Here is a 21729-nt window from a genome sequence, read left to right as displayed (position 1 = left end):
TCCATTACAAGTTTTTAAAAATCCTTTATCTGTGGAATAACATTAGCTGTCACATACATTAAAAACTACAATATTTCCCTCTGAGATGTAGGTCAGTAGAAGTATAAAGTAGCAGTACCTCAGAATTGTACTTTTTACTCATCACTCTCCACCAATGGTGATAAAATAAAGCAAATATCATTCCTGCACTATAAAAGAGGATACCATAAAAGAAAATAAAGATAACTTACTCTTACTTTCTCTGCACAAACATCAATAAAGTAACTATAAAACTACAATAGCAGCATAAAGACCATAATAACAACATCAATGCTAATACCTAATGCCCATCCTATGCTACTAAGTATTATTACCATACTTTCAGCTCTGTCATTATGGTATAACAATGAGAATCACCTGGTCTTTGCAGGTTTAAGATCCTTTGGTGTTAGAGAGGACTGAGAGCCTGAAATCACCTGTTGGCTTGAACAAACACCCGTATACACTACGGGCTCTGTGCTGCATGACCAAAAACCTGCTGAGGTCACACCTTCCAAATGCAACATAGAGGGCAAAGATCAAGCAAGTGTTAGCAGTCATGCATTTGAAAGGCATGCATATATAAACCAGGGCTATTTCTCTCTCTATGCTATGTGCCTCTGAAGAGCTGTGCACCAGCTTTTAGCCTAACTCAAGGGTAAATTTGGTTAATAAAACAGGACCACAAAACTGGTTACAAGGTAGTTTGCAGGTTGACCACTAGAGGTCATTTGTATTCATCCCAAATACATAAACATACAGACAACCAGTATTATATAATTTATCTGCTTTATTTAGGCTATTTGTTGTTGCATGAAAAATAAAATAAAATGAAATAAAACCCTTGCTCAGTGCTGTCCAAGCTATCGCTTCCTAGAACAGACAGCAGTGTCTCTGTGAGTGTGGAGTTGAGTCAATAAAGTTCATTCAAAGTCTCTCTGCTGCAGCAATGGCGGCTCCCATGTCCTGGAGGAGGCTGGTGTACTCCGTGTACACACCGGCCATCACCGGGGTTTTTACCCGAATATCCGACCGAATCTTCCGTGCACGAGACAAAGGAGGAGGGTAAGAGCCACGGTTCACCCTCGGAGACACAGACGTGACGATCGAACTGCGTTTTTGTGTCGCAGTTCGGACTTCACCCTTCCCTCTGTCATGAAGCAAGAGTTAAAGATGCCTTGCTAATGTTGCTTCTGCTAATGCGTTCATTATCGGACTTCGCCCCTACGTTGCTCCGTTTTTGATTCAAAATCTACAAGACAGTGTTTAACGCGTTTAGCCACCAACTTAGAGCATGTTTGTGGCGAATGTAGGACGTTTACAGCAAAGGTTAAAGCAAGTTATCATGAGATTTAGCTCACTTCTACCCGGTAGCCCCCCTCCAGTGGCTGTCACCAAAGCACACAGTAGCTAACCTTCAGGAAAAGTAGAGGTTTCTGTTACTGAAGGGCTGAACACGATGTTCTTCTAGACGTCTGTTCTGTAACCCGGACTGTCATTTTTGACCAAGGCTGAAACCTGACACCTCTGTCACTGCTCTCCCATCATGTGATTAGCACACCTACGTCCAAATTAGAGGGATGGTTGAGATTAGCAGGTGGGGTCACTGCTTAGCATGAACCATATTTGTCCTCCACGATGGCTTGTCATTGCTGTGGAAGCTCATGTTTAACCTATATGATGGCTTTGTTCTATTCAAGTGAGCCATGACAGTGTGACAACAAGCGTGATGGCAGGACCCTGAAGCAGCTAAATGGAATGCAGCCAGCATTCGTTTTATCATGTGCACCAGCGCTCTTTCCTGCTGTGGCATGTCCTCCGTGTAGAGGGTCGAGTGAGAAACAAGGAGGCCGCTTTACTCATTGAAATTTAAGATAAAGCTGAACAGCCTGTTTGTGGGTTTGTGAGATGCAGTTCCTTGATCATTTACCTGTTGACGAAAAGGAAACAAAGTTTGGACACGGAGCGTGAAATCTGTTATCTTGATGTCTTTTTATCTTATTGTTGTCGTACTGTAACTGTCTCGCGCCAGATCCTCGAGCGTTAACTCTGGTTTCCGCATGAGTCTAAAATAGTACAAGATAAAGATACAAGTAGGATTTGACATCAGCATATGCTATGAACTGCTAAGTGTGTAGCAGTTATTATAGGATCTCGCTAATGTTGAATTGTTGCTTAAAAGAGGTTTAAAGGCCGTTTTTTCCAGTTTGCTAAACAAGTCTGGATCCGTTGAGCAGGATGAGGATCTGCTCTCAGCAGCAGGTCGTTGCTTTGCAGCTCAGTGGTTTCACGTTGCGGGCTGTGCGGCACATCAGCTGGCTCCACGTTAAGGTCGAGCAAATATGTTCACATGTTTATTTTTCATGTCCTGAAACGTCTCACTAAACGCCTGAAGGAGTTTCCACACTCAGCAGCACATTCAGATGTCATAGCAGGTTTTATTCTTGCAGGGTAGGAACATGCACGCAGGTTTTCCTTCATCCCTGTGAATTATTCCAGACAGACAGACACTTCACTTTGAAGGCTCTCCTTCACAAATTCTCCCTCCGAATGAAGCTTCAGCCTCTTAGCTGTTAGCTCTGTCAGAATGTGGTTTGTGAAACAGCCTTAACTTTATCCAAGCACGTTTGTCCTTGCAGCTCATCCAGTTTAGCGTGTTTCACTCCTTAATGACGCTGGAGACGAGCCTTTTTCATCAGGGCGAGCTCGTCCCCAAAAGCTAACTTTACTTCAACAAAAAAATGATGATTTGTCCGTTTCTCCTGGAATTTTCGACACTCTGCATCTATTTTTGTTTTCCTGACTGTCGCCATACTGACGTGATGCCAGCAGCTATGGGAGTGTTGCGTTCAGGGACCACTCAGATTGACGTGTTAGTTACTTTTTTATGTTACTTTCTTTTATCCCTTAAAGAACTTGTTGCTGTCTAGAGTTTTCTTTGTATTTCTGAGTTGCTTTTTTCTATGTATGAATGGCCACACAGGCTGGATTAACTGTTCTTGTGGCTCATTTACGGCCTGGACGCTGGAGGTTCCCCTTCCTTGATCCTCAATTCTTTGAGGAAGTTCCCCTTCCGGGAATTTTGAATCCTGAGGAAGACAGACAGACAGACAGAGTATTTTTTCCTATCACATGCTTCAAATCAGGAGGGATGGGGTGCAGTCACATACCAGAATAAACAGCGCCTCTATTCAGTACCCTTACTAGCTTGAGCCTTGCACTATTGAATTAGCCTCTAACCTCATTAAATCTATTCAAGTTAACTTCATCTCATCTACAGTCATGAAATCACTGTTACTTGTAATGCGCCACACTCCTGAAATAATCTTTATTTACAAAGCATCTACAGAGACATATTACAGTGTGTTGATACTGAGTGTGCAACACTTTAAAAACTTCCTTCTATCTCCGCCCTTCTTGAGGATTAACAGATCAAATTAACAAATCTGCTCTGAGTTACTTCGCTGCCACTTGACTTAACGGATTTTATAACGCTCCTGACAGTCCTGAAGGGAAAGGCTGGAGGAGTGGTCACATCATGTCAAAGTGCAGTCACACACTCTTTTGTAAAGGCTCAGGGGTCATCTGAGGAGTCCGTCGCATTACGCAAGAAGTAGTGCGTTGAGCTCATATAGATAACGTTTGTAATTTGCACCGCTGTAAAAGGCGAGATAATTCAGCATAATCTGTACGGACACGAGGGAGTTCTCTTTCATGCTCCAGCTACATTATCATGTTACTGTTTGAGGAATATCTGTGTTTATGATCAGACTCCACTACAGGAAATCCCCTCCGAGTGTTTGCAGCAGAACGTCTAACTCAGCACGGTGGCTTTGGAAAGACGCCCTGAGCTGTGTTTTGTGCTTTAATATGACTTTTGTTTCCTCCGACGTCTCTTCGACAGTTATGGTGGGTCAAGTCCAAACCAAAACGTAAAACCGCCCGAGTGTGTGCATGTGTGTGTTCTGGGAGAAATTTGGCCAGAATGAACACAAAAGAATTCACTTGAGTGACTTCTGATGATCAGCCTGTGAGGGTCGCAGTCATGTCTGAGGTTAACTCTCCGCCCTGTCTTGATTTCATGTGGTTGCGTTGTCAGACCATATGGTGAGATTATATCGCAGACACAAAAGGAGGCGTTGGGGTGAATTTTAGGACGCTGAGAGCAAAAAAACAGACACACTGTGTAACCTTCTCATGGATCTGGTCGATTGAGCCACAGAAAATTATTCTTTTCGGTCATTTTTAAGGAAAATTGTCAAACATTTGCTCGTTCCACAATAGTAAACTGTCTATCTTTGGACATTTTTCACTGTTTTCTGTCATTCTGTCAATAAAATGTCAGAAAACATTGAGAAATGTCTTCTAATAATCAGCAGATGAATTACTACTGAAGATAATTCCCCGTCCTAGTTTGAAAGCCCTTAAAAACATCAGGCAAGCTTTGGCCGCTGACACCTCAGACTGCAGAGCTTCCCCGGCATGTTACGTGATATGTACTGTTGTGGTGTGTTCGTGTGCTGTCGGGAAGCTCTGACGTCTGACGCTTGAGAGTCTGCTGGCGGCTGTAAGATGCCACAAAAACAAGATACACAAGATACTGTTGTTTTCTTGTGATATATGGCCTGATCAAGTCTCCCCAGGCAAAGAGGACGCATCTAGAAAGACACGTGTCATTTTTCACTGTGGAGGCCTGCAGTTCGTCATGAGTGTGTGGTTATGCCTGCAGTCATGGCCGGAGGTGTTAGTTTTTGAGTTGTCCACTGGTCCGTATGCAGGTCTCATTCTCATGAACACAGTATCTCAGGAGCGCAGAGAGGAAATTCTTTCAAATTTGCCGAAAAATGGTCACTTGCTGATTGTTTAGATCTTCTGTGCTGCCTGGTTGCTCCACGTTTTACAGTTTGTAGCTTCTCTGCAGCAGCATCCATATTTGAAGCATCGTAGTCCTCCACAAGCTGATTGGTTCTGCTGATATTGACCTTCAGGTGATTGTCGTTGCACCGTGTGATGAAGCTCTCTGTCAGTCCTCCGTCCTCCTCTGGGAAAACAGTCTCTGAGAGAAGACAGCATGTTTCTACCTGGACATTATTCACTGCAATCAGACATGTCAACGTAGTGATAACTTCCATATCACCAAAAATACAGTTAATACATTCTGTCAAAGTCTTCACTTCATTATATGAGTCTAGTCAGTTATCGTCTGAAAATGTTGTTGTGAAATCAGTGAAAATTGTTCCTAAATTTTCAGCTGAACCGACACAAAAACAAGCCTTCCTGTGTCCTCCAGGCCCTCGGTGCTGCTGCTGGCTCCCCTGCTGGCTGAGGCCGACCCGGCCCCCCGACGAATCTCCAGGCCCACCGGGTCGGCCGGAGCTCAGGGCACAGACGGCCTCTGCACCCACTTCCGATGGATGGCGGAGCACGTTCCCGCCTTCCGGGTCCCGGGCGCCCACATCCACATTCTCACCTCGCCTGACCAGTTCTACCAGGCCATGAAGGTCAGTGTCACCACGGAACTGAGTGTTTTGCTTCAGCTGCAGAGGAATGGTTAAAAACAAAAACAAAACTAAGGCCAATATTGACTTTTCTCAGATGGCCCATGCACAGTGACAGATGACAAACGAGGCAGATAAACTGCTCGAGGTATTTGAGGAGGTATTTTCCCAGCAGAGGCTGCTTGTTTACTCTCACACGAGTTGTCAGAGTGTCACACTGCAGCTGACAGGAGTTAATTGTTCGGCTCTAAAGTGACTTCAACGTTAAAACAGATCCTTTCTAAATATACAATCAGCTGGAAAAGGCAAAAAAACGACCTCGCAGGAATGATTTTTACAAGCCAAAGCAGCCGAAATAGTACATCACCCTGCACATTTCACTTGTGAATCATTCATTTCCAGCTTCACAGAGTTAGAAAGTGGAGACTTTGCATGTTGCTTCTTTACCTCGTGCCTCACCTGCTGCATGTCACCTCTTTGGAATCCTTTTATGTTTCTTCTTCTAACCGACTCAGGAACAAAGAAACAGGAATTTGCTGCAGCTCGTGGCTCCCGGCCACACACGGCCATTATTCAGCTTAGACGCTGACTTTTGTTTACTTTTTTAACCCCTGATATAATTATATAATGAGGTCTAAAAATACTTGATGCTCTGGCTGTGATTGATGTGCATTCATGATGTGTGTTACATATTTTTTTTTTTTGTCATTGTGGTTAAAAGCATCTGTCAGTGGTGTGTGAATGGGTGTGATTCACAAAAACATGTCATGCATTGTTGTTTCTTTTTGTTTTATTGACACTTCCCCATAACGCAGGGAGGAGGGAAGTATTCAGACCCTTCGCTTCCACCTCAGCCTCAGGTCTTCTTCTTGGAAATGATCCTAACCGCTTGACACACCTTTGTTTTACTCCAGTACGATTGTGAATGCAGTACTTTTACTTGCAGTGGAGTAGTTGTACACTGTAGTATTGCTCCTTTTACATTAGGTATTGAAAATGCACATTGATCAGCAGGAAATTAAGTGAATTTTACCAAACATTATGTCATTCCAGCTTTTAAATTGTGAGGGTTTGCTGCTATTAGCCCCGCTAGAAACAACATCCTGGTCACTCTGTTTAATTCCCAGAGCTGCCTGGTAACAGTTTGAAGGCTGCTGGCTGTGTTGTGTAGATGATTCAGGGTGAACAGGACGTTTCTTCTGCTCTGTTGAATATTTTTCAAACACCGCGTTTCAGTTCTGGAGGCAGAAACCTCAGAGGAGTAAAACTAAAACTCCCCATGTCAGATAATCCCTTTTCCACCTCTGTTGAAACTCACTGATGTGTAATTTGCAGGTCTCTCTGTACCTTCAAATGCCAAAAATTGTGATTGGTGTCACAACAAAAAAAAGGACATCCTTTGTGAATCGACATTGGAGATTTTAGGGGGTTTTTTTATGGCTTTTTGTTTTTTTTTTGTGGGGGCTTTCTGGTTAGCTTGCTCGTGCAGACTGAGCTTGTGTGCGTGTGGCTGGCAGGAAATTTACCCTCTGTTTACAGTTTATCATTTCTTAGAATCAGATTTGAGACCAGATGCCGAACACCCACAAGCACTCCCACATTAATGCGCTGTTGTGTTCGTTTCAGGCACGTATCAAGACGGCGAAGCGGCGAGTGGTGATGGCCTCGCTGTATCTGGGGACAGGTCAGCTGGAGCAGGAGCTGGTGAGAAAAGTGTTTGCAAATTCTTCGACAGGTTTGAGAATTTACATCCTCAGTTTTGGGCAGGTGAGAGCCGTGCCATCCCAACACAGGCGCGTGCCAAATATCTGGTCAGAGATGCCAGAAAATGTGAGTCAGTGTCGTCCTGCAGGAGAACCGCACTGTGGTTTGTTCAGAATGAAAGTGAACTGCGAGCCAACTACAAGGAATGACCCCAGAATGCAAGGGTTTATGGGAATAAGGAGACCAGTTTTGGCATGTGATAGCCTGCTGTTCTTCATGCTTGGAAAGCCTAGCATAACAACATTAACCCAGAACAAACCACAGTCTGGACTGATGCTCATATTCAGCTGTTTTTCATGTTTTTTTTTCGAGCTGGTTGGAGCAGAATTGCAGAAAAAAAGGCACAGACGAGTCAAACATGTTTAATTACACTTAAAAGCATTTGAATCTGCTGTGAGTGCTGCCAAACTCTGTAACCTCACAGGATGATGGATTACTAGAAACGCTGAATCAATAAGGTACAGCGAGTCCATGTGACTTTTATTTTCGAGCCCAGGTTTGCTTTTAATTGGCCACGTTGAGCTGAGCTCGCTTCAGTACAAAAATGTGAGTTTGGTCTGTGGTTTTAGGCCGAAGAATGCAAACTGCAGGTGTGATTTCAACCGAAGCCTGGATCCACGAACACAACCCCGATCCCAGGCTCAGCACAAAGGGTACTTCACCGATACTGACAGCCACACCTGTGCAGCCTATTTACTTAAGCGCAGGTGCAGTCGATGAGAATAATCAGAAAATTAAATAAAGCGAGGCATGTTTATCCTCAGCAGGCAATCGTGCAACGTTAATTCAGTGTTTTATACACGTGAGCGTGCCAGAGTGTGTGTGCAGGGAGAACTACTGCATGTGTGGAAAAAAGTTGTTTTTCAGAGCAGCGTTTGACCTGGTGAACTGCCTCAAGTGATGTCACATGAGTCAGCGTCTCATGTGGTGGCAGTGAAAGTGGAAGGCTTCTGTAGGCCGCGCCTCAACTCTGCTTTAGTCCAGCAGCTCGAGGCTGCATCAGCATCTCCGACCAAGCTGCCTGTGGCGGAGTTGCATTGTGGGAAATATAGGCAGACAATGCAGGGAGTGCCTTTTTTTAGAGAAATTAATTAGCAATACATTTAAAACCACAACATTAAAAGATAAAACAAACGTAAACAGAACTTTCAAACATGAAGCATGAGAGTTTGGGAACATTTTTACGGAACTAGCGGTGCCTTCCGTTTACCTGGGAAGTTGGAAGTCAGAAGTGGGAATTTTCTGACTGGAAACTCAGAAATTCGGGCTTCCCGGTTCAAATGGAACGCACCACAAATGCAGCTTTTTGCTTTGAGCTCACGATCACATTTCTCCTCAGAGCAGAGCTGGAAGTGTTGGTGGTGCAGACGTCCCCAAAGAGCTCCCTACTGGAAAGAATAAATGTTTTACTGGCATGCAAACAGGCACTCTGGAGTGACGTATAATGAATGCATTTGGGCACCAGATGCACAATTTCGCCGAAGCGAAAAAACAAGTCGGTTTGGTATCAGGTACGGCACAAATGCCAAGTTTCACCGCACACAAAGACTCCATGCTCGCTACCAGCGGTGCCCTGAAGAGCAGCCTTTCCTCTGCTGTTTCCTCATAGCTAGTTATCCCTTTCCCACGCTCAGTGAACTGATAATAAAAGGCTGCCAGTGTTTGATGAATGCCTGCTGCCAATTAATCAATAATCATGGATCTATTACTTTGTGTTGCGGCTCCGGCGTGGCACATCTCCAGATATACAGAGCGTAAGATCTGGTCCAGTGCACCTTATCTGAGGCCTCAAAGCTACACGACTCCCAGAGAGCAAGAGGAAGAACAGATGTCACCTGTTGACGAGAAAGAGGAATAAAAACCTCACTTTGTGTTTCGCTAAACAATGGGTTTGTAGTGAGAAGTGAGAACGTGATTACAGACAACAGGAAGGCTTGTTCTTTAGCTGTTCTTCAGTTTGTTGAGCCTTAATTTGACAAAGAAATCAGTCAGGCTGCAGCTGCTGACTGTGGCCCTTATTGATGAATCTGTCAGTTATTTTCTCGATTAATGGAAAAATGTCCATCCTCAGAGCCCAACGTGTCGTCTATATATTGTGTTTTGTCCGACCCGTAGTCCAAAACCCAAAGACATTCAGTTTACAGTGATGTGAGGCAGAGAGAAACTCTAAATCCTCACATCTGAGGCGCTGAAAATGGTGAATATTTGGACTTTTTGCTTGATAAATCACTTAGACTATTGATTGGTTCTTAAAATTGTTGCTGATTTATTTTTCTCTCAAGCGATTAATTGATGAATCTTTACCAGCTCTACGAATCTTATTCATGGCGGCTTTGTGCAGGGGATGGTCGAACGCTATCCTGAAGCTAAAGCGTTTCTCCTCTGCTGTCTTCGTTCGTGTTAAGGTGGACTGTATGGAGGAAGCTCTGCAACGCTCACAGGGAAACAGCCGCGATCCCGACCTGAAAGTCTCCATATTGCTGGACTACACGCGCGGCTCGAGAGGTTGTTAGCGTTTCTCCATGAGATCTCTTTGTCGCCGGTTAGCGCAGAGCACCGCGCTCATCGCACTGATTGCATCTGGTGGTTCTTCCGTGCAGGACAGATTAACTCGAGGACCATGCTGCTGCCGTTGCTGCAGCGCTTCACCTCTCAGATGCGGGTGTCCCTGTACCACACTCCAGACCTGCGGGGGCTGCTGCGGCTGCTGGTCCCTCAGCGCTTCAACGAGACCATCGGAGTCCAGCACATCAAGGTCTACCTCTTTGACGACAGCGTCATCATCAGCGGGTAAGTTGACGGAAAGTTTGCCTGGCAGAGCTGAAGTCCTCCTCCTCCTCCTCCTCCTCCTCCTCCTCCTCCTCCTCCTCCTCCTCACCGCTCGCTGCTTTCACTGTCGTTTAATCTCATTTCAGCCCGTGTTATGTTTGCAGATGTTTGCACCATTATGAGGAAATGTTCCCAGTATACGCTGCAGGGTGTGCTCCAAACCCAGTGGGCTCGATGCCGGGTCCACTTCTTTTCAGTTCAGCGCACAGATTTGCACACACTGCCTCCACTGAGCCGAATCGAAGCTTCTGGGGACATAAAACGAAATACCACATGTACAAAACACATGGGCCCTGTTAGACGACACCCCTTTTACAAGTTTTTGGAAGAAGACTCTCTGAACATTAATCATCTTTCGCACAAGTTCTGCTGGCAGTTTCCCTCATTCTTGGAGCCTTTCCTCTTGCACAAGTGAAACATGAAATAATACCATTAAAGCAGAACAGAATCCCACATCGCCGCAGCTTGTCCATCAGTCACACGCACGCACAGTCGGAAGCCATCAGAGTGATTTTCTGTGGCATTTTTCAGATCGTGTTTTTGTCTTTTGGAGCTCCGTGACTGCTGCACAGTCTGTTTTCATTCGTCATGAATTCATTTCCTCTCTGGCAGGAAAACACATCACACGAGCCATCAGAAACTCCTGCAGCTCAAACCGGGCTGAGGATTTGTGGAGCTGGCCGACTCCATAAACAGGCTTGAGGACACCTCGCTAGCTTAGCAGCATTGAGGCAACAAACAACCCATAATGCAACGTCCTTAGAGCCCAGGCCGAAGATGAAATTAGCCACACAGACATTGGTTTAACAGGAATATTTTTTTAACATCGGAGGCTCTTGTCCAGGCGACCCAGCCGGCCCAATAAGTCCCACCAGCAGTCGATCTCAGGGCCTCCCTCTTCAGCCAAAGCCAGCTGGCGGCTTCCAGTCAGTGACAGACATGACGGCCCTCCTCTTTGCCAGACCCTCTTGTCCGAGCTCGGTCAAGGCTTTGCGGAGTGAGCAACATCTGCGTGTACCTAAAGGCTAAAATCAGGACAGCTTAAAGATGTCTGATCACCTCTTGTGCGCTGAGAAAGTAGAAACACCGCAGTCTGTAGTGGCAGACAAATGTCCTGAAAGCCTGAAAATGAGATGAGCAGCATAATATATGTAATACGAACTGAATGTATGTGACATGTTCCTGTGGTTCACCACCTATTTACTCATATTAAAATTTTCAAAGTTCAGCCAAGAGAACTTAAACTTCTTCTTTTCATTTTAGCCATTACAGAATCAACATTAACGGGCTACAGTTGATCTAATCTGTAAGTGATAAGCCTGCTTCCTATCAGCGTGTTTTCTCCTGTGCTCTGCTGATAAAAAACAGTGAGGAGAGACGAAAGCTTTGATAAGAGGTTCGTTAGGATCCGAGTAGTTTGCCTCCAGGAAATGGATCCAAGCTGTCGGAACGTATCCCACCCTGGTCTCTAAAGCTGCCTCTCTCTCATGTCGCAGGGCCAACCTGAGCGACTCGTACTTCACCAACAGGCAGGACCGCTACGTGCTGCTGGAGAACTGCAGCGAGGTCGCCGACTTCTTCTCCGACCTGGTGGAAGCCGTGGGAGACGCTTCCCTGCAGCTGCAGCCCGACGACTCGGTCACCGTGCTGGAGGGCATGGTGCACCCGTACAAAGGTAGAAACCGAGCGCGCCCGTGCGCGCGTGTTTACCGTCCTGCGTGTTTTGACACAGTTTGACACTCGGCGCTCAGTTACAGAGGCAGCGGCCCCGTTTTCAGCAAGAGGAGCCGATGGATTTCGCTAATGGAGCTTGAAAGCTTAGACAGGCGAATAGATGATGGTCAGAGTGTGTGCGCGTGTGTGTGTGTGTCAGTACAGTGAGAGAGCTCTTGCGGTTGGCTAGCCATGCAGCCGGATGTGAGATTGTCAGGATTTTTCTGTGTACACACACACACACACACACACACACACACAGACACACTCGTTCAGCGTGTCCGTAACTGGAGCACCGACTGCCAGGATGTTAGTTTGAGGAGTGAATGACATCATGTCTGCAGGACTGGACCACCGTGGTAACGAACACCAGGAATAGAGTTGTGATGTCACAGTGTTGCTGGAAGACGATATGGAGTGGGAATGCGCACACACACACACACACACACACACACACACACACACACACAAACACACACTCACAGGCAGGCGCTGGTGTAATTGAATGAAATTAGTGAGAATCACGATGATGAATGAAGATTTGTAGCTGGTTGAATATAATGAGGTTTCCCAGCGTACAGAAATAGTCGGTCGGTGACGGTTAAGTGATCACAGTCCTCAGAAAGCTGCCGTCGTGTCCCAAATGACAGAGAAGCGTCTCTCAGGGGTGTTTAGCCTGATCATCTCCTCTGGGTTTCATCCACTCGGCCTGACTTTGTGCTCACGTCAGCCGCTTTCTCGTATTCAGGGACGTCATCTGGTTTCATTTTGACCCGTCGCTGGCGAATGATGGATCCGTCCCGCTGATGTCAGTTGACGTGTACTTTCTCCGTTCACATGCGCTGACTCGGCTTGACTGAGCGCAGCCGGGATTTGCAGCTCCATAAGAACAGGGCCTCCTGCTCAAAGGTGCGTCTTTAAGCGTTTTTCTTGAGGCCGTGGCGTTTAAAAGCGGCGCCCTCTTTAGAGGCATGTGCGTGACAGGACGGTTGAAACTGCTCTGTCTGGTAACATCAGCGCTCAGTCGTCCCTGAGTGATGATAAAGCGCATCGCAGCCCACCTGGAGGCGGTCGGGCACACTTTTACCCCACGTCAGAGATGACTCACCTCAGGTGCAACTCGGCGTGTTTCAACTCGTTATGGAGACACAAACCAACGCGGCACGGTTCGACTCCGTCTCAGTTTCTGTTTTAAAACACTGTTAAACTCAAGCACAGACTGTCGTGAGACACACTCAGAGCCCAGAGCTCAGCGACCCAGAGATCAGTCTGACCCGTCTCCCGCTGCACCCAATCAGCTTCCTCTGTGTGTCTCCATCCAGGCGACAGGCAGGACTTCTCGGTGGTGGCGAGGAAGCGGATCATGGAGGCCGTGAACGCAGCCCACGTGAGGCAGCGGCCGGCGGAGGACTCTGAGGACGAGGGGATGAGCGAGGGGGACGAGGACACGTGGGTGTTTCCTCTGGTCCAGATGAAACCTCTGGGCATCCAGGTGGACGAGCAGGTCACACAGGTGAGGCGCCACATCTGAACATGCAGTGACGGCGGCCTCTTCTGATTGGCTGAATCACACTTGCTAATGCTAATTTTAGAAATATTTAAAGCTAATATATAAGACCAGATGTTGACCTTTCACTCGTTTTCGAGTCATTTCCGTTTCCTTGATAAGAAGTAATGAATATTAGATGGATGCCCTTTGTTCATCGTGGGATGTTAAACATTTGACTAATACGTGACTAATAAACTACCGTGTGATTAATAAGGCACGTATAAATATTTGAGCATGTATTCAGGGTTTGTTAGTCACATATTCTGGGAACGAACGCAATAAAATCAGTCATGTCAATACAATAGCACAAAGTGCGGTTTTAAAGAAACTACATAAACAGGAGAATTAAGACCGTCTCAGCCCTCATTTAACATTTTACGTCTCACAAACGAAGCCTTGTGCTGGTTTCCATCTCACAGAGCTCGTATAGAGAAACACTTTCTTTAAAGGAGAAGAGCAGATTTCAGATTCCATGTCCAAGTTGTTGTTTCCGTCTGTGAGAGGGAAGAAGTCGAGCGCTGTAGTTTTCCTGGAATACAGTGAAGAGAAAAGAAAGAAAGAAAACGAGCTGCTGATTATGTGCCAGCAAAAACAAGATAAGGCTTTATTGATCCCACATCAGGGACATTAAGTTGATACGACCAGCGAGTATTAAAAAAAGCAAAAAACAGCAAAAAACAGTGGCACAGGAGGGTCAAGATAAAAAGTATGCAGGATGAAGATTAAAAAAAAACTATATGTACATTCTGTACAGATTATAAAAATAGTAAATGTCATAAAAATACCATTGAAATCAAGGTTTTTATGTGGACTTTTTGTGATGGTGATGATCCGACTTTGACCTGTTTTTAATGATGAGACCAAACACCAATAAATCCCAGATTTATGAAAAGGAAAAAGCAGTAATGAGCTAAGGCTGAATGATAAGTTAAATCTATCAAAACTTATCAAAACCGAATCTCTTACACACACAAATTTACTCAGTTTGCAATAAATAAAGTGTCTGTATCTCATATAATTAAACAGTGACGTCTTACCAGGAGTAAACCAGCAAATCAGCAAACTCCAGTCAAGAGGTCCACATGTTATTCATTTATTGTCCTGATAGATTTCATACTTCTCAGCTCTGTAAGGAGCCTACAGCAGTAATAAAACACCAATAAGCTGCTCAGTTATTTTTCACCGTGGAAATCAGAAACACGGCTGTAACACTTCACTTCCTGTTTCCTCTTCGACCTCCAGCGCCTGCTGACGGACGCCGGGCCGGACTCCACTGTGTTTCTAACATCAGGTTACTTCAACCTGACCCGGGCGTACATGCAGCTGGTGCTCAGGGCCGGAGCCAGCTACCGCATCCTCACCGCCTCCCCGGAGGTCAACGGGTTCTTCGGGGCCAAAGGCATCGCCGGAGCCATCCCCGCGGCTTACATCCACATCGCCAGGCAGTTTTACAACCAGGTGTGCCGGCTGGGCCAGCAGGAGAGGGTTCACCTGCACGAGTACCACAGACCTCAGTGGACGTTCCACGCCAAAGGTGGGCTGGAACAAAAGCAACACTCATCGTTCCCACTAGAGCCGCTGCTAACGCTCACATTCACCTGAAGATATTAATGCATGTGTAGAAACAGCTGATATACACCGAGCTGTTGAGCTGCCAAGAAATTGTGCGGCAGGTGGGATGTTTTGTTTTGCTCTGACCAATCAGAGGTGATTTTCAGTCGTTATGGAGGCTGTGCTGGTGGCTGATTTCACTGTAATGCAGACATATGTAGTCCGAACTTCACCAAGGAAATTAAAGTGAGAACTGACGGCACGCTGCTAGCTAGAGGCTTTTCCCACTGTTGGCCACAAGGGGGTGTTAAACTCCCTCTTTGACTTGTGTGTTACTTAGTCAGAATTAAAATCACTAAATGAAAGACGTCTCTAAGTGAAGGCGTTAGCGTTCCTCAAAAGCACCTTGTAAAAGCATTTGTAGGATATACAGTATTACGCGTTCCAGTTGACGTCGCGTCTCAGAGCCACGCTAGCTCTCAGTTGTCAATCAGCCAATAGGAAACGCCCAATCAGATCCACAGATACGTTCATAAACTGGAAATTTACCCAGCAGCCGTTTAGTTCATTTTACTTCAGATTTCCTTCCACAAAAAGTGAAGTGAAATCACTTTTCTGTTCGACTTTAACTCCCCGTGGTTCGGTTGTTCGACCGATGCTTTCGGCTCTACCTCTCTCTTACGAGAGCTCGCGGGCCGAGCCGGGGCCCGGGGCCCGGGGTCCAGACTCGTTTGGTTTGGCTCGGTGGAAATAATAAAAGGCATTACTCTCGCTGTTCTTCTCCCCGCTCTGCTGTTCTTCTTGCGGTCACAGTGGTATTTAGCGTGAGAGAGGAGGGCCTGTACAGTCATTGTGCCGTAGCCTCAGGACGAGGATGTACACTCACTCTCTCTCATACTTTGGGGTTTTGGATCGACGCTGGGGATTTCTGCATGTGCTTCCTTTTAGTTGTGGTCTGAGCCGACAGAAATCCCTGCTGGAAGCGGCTCTCTGAAGCATTACCTCCTCACCGGCTCGCTCTGCTTTTCCTCTCCTACAGGTCTGTGGTATTACCTCCAGGGGCAGGATCGGCCTTGCCTCACTCTAATTGGCTCCCCTAATTTTGGTTACCGCTCGGTTCACCGTGACCTGGAGGCCCAGATCGCCATAGTAACAGAGAACGAGGAGCTGCAGAGCCAGCTGCAGGAGGTCGGCTCTTGTTTTTTTCTTTTAACCGCAGCCAGAAGTGATGACGAATGACTGCGTAGCTCGTTACTGAATAAGACACACCTGTGTTTGACACTCAGGAGCAGGAGATGTTGTACCAGCGGTCCACCGAGGTGTCCGGGTCCACGTTCGAGCAGCCGGACCGCCACGTCCAGCTGTGGGTCAAACTGGTCACCCCCCTCATCAAGAACTTCTTCTGAGATGCCCCCAGGTGGTCACACACAGACACGTACGCACTCACCACACAAAATTTTAGTTTATTACAACTTATTTTGCTTTTATTGACGAGAAAAAAGTGCAGCTTTAAAGTTTAAAGCTGCACTGATCAATAAATTTATATTAAAGCTGCAGCATTTCAATAACAATATATGACAGGTTCCTTTAAATATAAACATACGTCTGTGGTCGCTCGTCTGTTTGGATTTAGCTTTTTAAAAAACTGAACCTGGTTTGAATCAAACAACCAATCACGTTTAGCTAGCACATAGCTAGCCAATCAGAGCAACTCTGTACAAACAAGCTCGTCTGGGTTCTACATGTTTTAACACTTAGTCAGACGTTAGTTTGCTCGTTGTAGGAGAAGCAACGGTGGCTACGAAACTCACCAAAACATAAACGCGCTCTCCAGAGTCAGCGTTTGGTTTGTCCGTTCTGGGCCACTGTAGAAACATGGCGTACGGATATAAAGAGCTCATGCTAAAGTAACAAAAACACAACATAATTATGAATATTATATTCCATTTCTGCCAGTTCATCCCCTTAAATCCCACACACTGGTCCTTTAATATGTCATAATTGCGTCGCAGCTTATTCTGCTGCCCCCAAGTGGCAAAAAAAATAAAATAATGCTGGTTTAAACAAACCTGAGAACCAAACATGAGAAAGAGAAGACACGACGAGAGATTACCACCAACATTCAGGTGTGCTTTTTCTGTTTTCTACATTGTCACAGCAGGTGTCATTGTTGCTTTGCAGAGTACAGCGTTTATTATGGAGTTATGTCTTCTACGTTATGTAAGTTTTGACTCCTCGTGTTCCCTTTGACTGAATTTTAGCATATTTTCTACTAAACATATACCATAGCTGCAGCTAATGATTATTTTCATTAAGTTTTAGATAAATCGTTAAATTTCAGTTTAGACCTTTTGAGCAAAAAGCGAACACCAAAGCCCTTTTTCTCTGCTTCTTCTGGTCGTGTGGCACCAAGTTCAAAGACATTCGCCTGCTTCCTCTGCAGAAACTTTCTTCCCAGCAGTCAAATTCCTCTTTGACGTCTCTGAATTTCATCATGCTCAATGCAAATGAAGGCCAGGCGGCAAAACTAACACCCAAAATGCAGTGAAGCAGAATTTTCCTTTTACTCAATTCACTTTTTGTCTGTGATTTTTGCTTGGTGGGCAAAACACAGCCCTGAACATACTGTACAGAAACACACACACACACACACACACACACACACACACACACACACACACACAGTAAAACAGGCTGTGGCTTCTTAGAAATGCCTGCAGTCATTGTGGCGAGTCCCAAATCGCAGGTCCCGTCCTCGTCTTCCCAGCAGCCTAAATCACCAAAGTGAGAGCAGGGACGGCGTGTCGGCTGATTCACTCCTGTCAGTAAGTGAGTCAGCGCCGTGTTATGGTGATGATTTGACGGTGTGGTCTGCGTTACCGTGAGTCCTGTCAGGACTTGGCGAGGTGGAGTCGGAGGGTTCATCGACCCTGAGTCAGAGTGAAGCTTCTCTTAGTTGCTGTTAGTTAGAAAAGGAATAAAAAACATCAGCTGATCGCGCTGAGTGGTGTCTTTTTTTATTTTATTTCTCAGAACAGGAAGTGTCACAGGCTGGAAGGTGACGGTAAACGGGTGGCGTCTTATCACTACCTGGACGTCGAGGAAAGAAAAAAAAAGTGGAGTGATCTGCTGCCAGGAGGAGCAGGAAGTGGCTGTAAATAGATCATCTTTCAGCACAAACACGCAGGCAGTGGATGTGAAAGTACCTGTCAGACAATAATGTGAGCAGGACGGCTTTTAGGCCTATTGTTTGAAAAAGTTGAAAGGACTTATGGAAATCCTCGTGTTACCGGCAGGATGATGCGGAGCCGCAGGGGCCGGCCAATGAGACGCCTCCGTGACCTTGGGCCAAACGTCGCGTGGAGCCTATTTAGATAACGACAGAAAACGCCGCTCGACGCCGTGATGATCTTCACCGACTCGTTCTCCGACTTTAACCTGCTGCAGTTCGTCAGGACAAGCAGCTTCCTGTGTGCATGTAATTTAGATTTATAATCCAGAAGAGGAAAGTCGCTCACTGTTGAGCTGTCGTGTATTCACTGTTTTTAAATTCAGCTTTCATAGTTTCGGCTGAAGGAAACTTTAACTTATTTTCTTCTATTGCTGAATATATATTTTTTTGTATTTTTGAGTTACCTCGCGGACTGGATCAGAGAGTCTGGCGGGCTGTATGTGGTCCGGAGGCCAGAGGTTCCCCCACCCCCGCTCTACATTTTAGGCTCATTTCTAGCATTTTTTTCATCTTTGGACGTTTTGTCCTCAAAGTTTTACCCTTAACAACACGCTTGCATTCGTATAAAATGTACTGATTTACAACATAACCTGTTGTTCCATCGACACAATCACTCACAGAAGCCACAAATCTTCGAATACTTGAAACGAAACGATCCCGTCGTCATCTCAGTTTGTCCCCTGGTGTCAAAATAATCAAGTATTAAACAATCAAAACATGCTGATGTGCAGAGCTGCTGATGCGATACGCTCATAAATGATTTCAGGAACTTTACATTTAAAAATGTTAATGTGATGATAAAGGCAACAAGAGGCTGGAAAGTTTTGGTGCAGGTACCTTGAAAGTGCTTGAAAAGCGCCTGAGTTTTCCTCCTGAGCCACTTCAAGGACTCTTTTTGTCAAGAAATCCCATGAAAAGGCCAAAACCAACAACAAGTCTTCTTCCCCTGTGCTGTAGAGCTCCAAAAACTGCTAAAAACACATTAATTTAATGATCTGGAATCTCGTTAGCTTCTGGTTCTTTAGTCCACAGCAACAAACAATAATGACATGATACATATTTACATACATTAATACATGCAATTAAACAAAATGTCCAACACGAGTCTGTGATATATAAACAACCTTAAATTCATAATTCACGTGTTTTTCTTCAGCGCTTTTCTGATAAATGATTCCAGCGAACGGCTGCACCAAACATGTGTTCATCCACCCGTGAAAATAGTCCCAAACAAATGCTCTATCAACTCCTGTTTGACGTTTCCTGAAAACCTACCAGATGTTTTCTAAAACTATTTTTGCTTGTTTTTAATTTTGCTTAAGTGTTAAAAGAAAGAAAAAGTATGTTTTTAAAGATTTACATCTTCAGGAGGAACCAGTGGGATTCAGACTGAAAGCCACAGACGGCTCAGGAAGGATCCAGAAACAGACGAACATTGTTGGGTTTGGTCTCTTCATGGGATTTATTGACCATAAGGAAAAATGCAGGATAATGCCAGACGTATCCTCGACGGATCGGCTTCCATTGTGCTGTAACCTTTAACATACTGCTCCATTTAAGGCTCACATGCATGAGCTGAGACGCTAAGCGAAGCAGCTTTTTGCTCTGGATCCAAAACCTTCCTCTAAAAACATGCGTCAGGTCTGAACCTCAGCAGCATGAATTCAGTGTTCGTTCATTCATCAGGAAAAATACAGATAAGCATCGTTACACGGGGAGAAGAAATGCATCAAATGTGATGTTTATAGAGCGTCCAGCTGAAGCTAAGCAGGTTTAAACATCTGGATTTACATTCAAACAACCAAATACGATGCACAGATTTTATTCCCTAACTCTGTGCACGTGTGTCAGGTTTATATTACAAACTCTCATTATAAGGTATTTTCCATGTTTTCCTGTTTTTTTTTTGTACCATTCATGGACAAACAGTGCAGGAATCGCCTCAGACTGGCTGGATGTGGCGTTTGCAGAGCGGTTTGTTCGCTCTCACTCGTGTTTTGTGTCCATCTGGCTTTGTGATCTGCGTTCTTTACCGCTTATCTCTCTCTCTTTCTCTCTCAGCGGAAAAAACAAAACGCATCCCTCCAACAATAGCTTTGCCGGTTAAAAGGATACAAAAAGTCCTTATCGGCAGCGCAGCACACGTCTATTGTTAGAAACTAGTGACAGCAGGTTGGAGCCTCTCCAGCCTCTTTTCAGGCTCGGCAGGGTTAAAATATGCAGCCGGTCGTCTCACAGCAGCATCATGATGAATCCTGCTGAAGGCTGTTGTGATGGACCTGCCTGCCCTCTAGTGGTGGAACTGGGAATTCTGGTTTGACACGTTGAAACGGGCCCCTTTGTGACCCATCAGCAGTTGTGAATGTCTGATGGAAAGCTTAATTGAAATCTGCAACAAGCTGATTGGTTCAGCTGATATTGACCTTCAGGTGATCGTCGTTGCACTCGGGTGAAGCTCGTGGATGGAAACCTTTGTCTCTGTGTTTGTCTGCAGGAGGTCTCGAGGTCAAAGGTCTCGGTGCAGCTCGTGCAGACAGGACGGCCGGACACACCCGAGTATCACCGGCATGCTGGGAGTCTTCAGCCTCGCATCGGCTTTTACCCTCATCAGTGTGTCTCAGGAAGTGACTCTCTCTCTCACACACACACACACACACACACACACACACACACAGAGGAGCAGATGTATGCGGTGCGTTCAGGGGGTCAGATCCTCTTTTTTTTTAATTTAAACTCCAGATCCTGTGGTTTACCTGCGTATCTGTTACTCCGTTAATTTTTTTTATATATTAACAGCTGACGTCGTCACACTGTGGATTTCCGTTGTTTTCGTGTTACTAACTTCAAACGTTTCAAAAAAAAAAAAAAAAAACGACTTCTGCGACAGTACACACATCTGTACGTGCTGCATGCATAAGATCGCCACAGAGACTTGACCAGCGATCAGCCCTGACGTGATGAAGACTGTGATGGCAAACAGATGGGTGTGGTGAAGAATTGGAATCCCTCGAGGAGCCTTAATAACAGTTTTTAAGAGCTCTTACAGCGAGTTTACAGCTCTGCCCACAGCAGCAATCAAAGCTAACTGTACAGTGTCTTTGTGTTATTATCTTTGTAAATTAAAGGATGAAGTGGTGAGTTTTTAAAATAACTTGAAACGTGTGACCGTTTCTGTTTTGGTGCGAAGGGTGATTTTTAGGCATCGTTTTATCTTAAAGGTGAACGAGCAGCACAGACAGACAGACATACAGACATACAGACACAGAGTGGAGCCTTTAGCAGCTAAAGCCTTTTAGCCTACTGTGTATGACCTAATGAGGTGTCAGTGTGCAGTTTGTTTTCGCTGCCCCCAAGTGGTCAAAAATGACTTACTGCAGGCTTGATAAATACTTAAAGGTCCAGTGTGCAGGATTTACAGGGAGGTGGCGGATTGCAACCAGCTGAATACCCCTCACCGGCGGAGTTTGGTTTGTCCATCCCAGGATTGCCTAAATCTTCCACACTGGACCTTTAATCGATTAGCTTTGAAAAGAATAATCTTGTACGTTTCTGGTCCCGTTGAACTAAGGTTAATG

General features: G+C 45.4%; 1 protein-coding gene across 7 annotated transcripts; it reads left to right on the top strand.

Moving 5' to 3' along the window:
• Window positions 1–967: 967 nt before the first annotated feature.
• pgs1 (phosphatidylglycerophosphate synthase 1) lies at window positions 968–21305 on the top strand. 7 transcript variants are annotated; one of them, XM_076760768.1, is made up of 11 exons: window positions 968–1083; window positions 5309–5519; window positions 7143–7220; window positions 9686–9785; window positions 9881–10070; window positions 11606–11784; window positions 13145–13335; window positions 14614–14905; window positions 15962–16110; window positions 16209–16339; window positions 20649–21305. In XM_076760768.1, exons 1-10 carry the CDS (start codon window positions 968–970, stop codon window positions 16326–16328), a joined length of 1626 nt encoding a protein of 541 aa, XP_076616883.1. In that variant the 3' UTR covers window positions 16329–16339; window positions 20649–21305. The 7 variants fall into 7 exon arrangements, 6 of the variants coding, with proteins under 6 accessions (XP_076616883.1, XP_076616884.1, XP_076616885.1 ...); XM_076760769.1 differs by having other exon boundaries at window positions 16209–16357; window positions 20649–21008; XM_076760770.1 differs by lacking the exon at window positions 20649–21305 and adding an exon at window positions 17956–18065.
• Window positions 21306–21729: the final 424 nt, after the last annotated feature.

This window comes from Chaetodon auriga, chromosome 20, assembly GCF_051107435.1.
Source record: "Chaetodon auriga isolate fChaAug3 chromosome 20, fChaAug3.hap1, whole genome shotgun sequence".
NCBI classification, from domain to species: Eukaryota; Metazoa; Chordata; class Actinopteri; order Chaetodontiformes; family Chaetodontidae; genus Chaetodon; species Chaetodon auriga.
Note: the sequence above shows the minus strand (reverse complement) of the source record. Positions and strands in the feature narration are given on the sequence as shown.

Bases quoted from the DNA above. Each gene is read 5' to 3' on its own strand.
- pgs1 (XM_076760766.1), top strand. From the start codon at position 980: ATGTCCTGGAGGAGGCTGGTGTACTCCGTGTACACACCGGCCATCACC. The intron at 5,520-7,142 runs GTCAGTGTCACC...TGTTCGTTTCAG, and splicing joins AGTTCTACCAGGCCATGAAG to GCACGTATCAAGACGGCGAA. The intron at 16,358-20,648 runs GTACGCACTCAC...GTTTGTCTGCAG, and splicing joins AGGTGGTCACACACAGACAC to GAGGTCTCGAGGTCAAAGGT.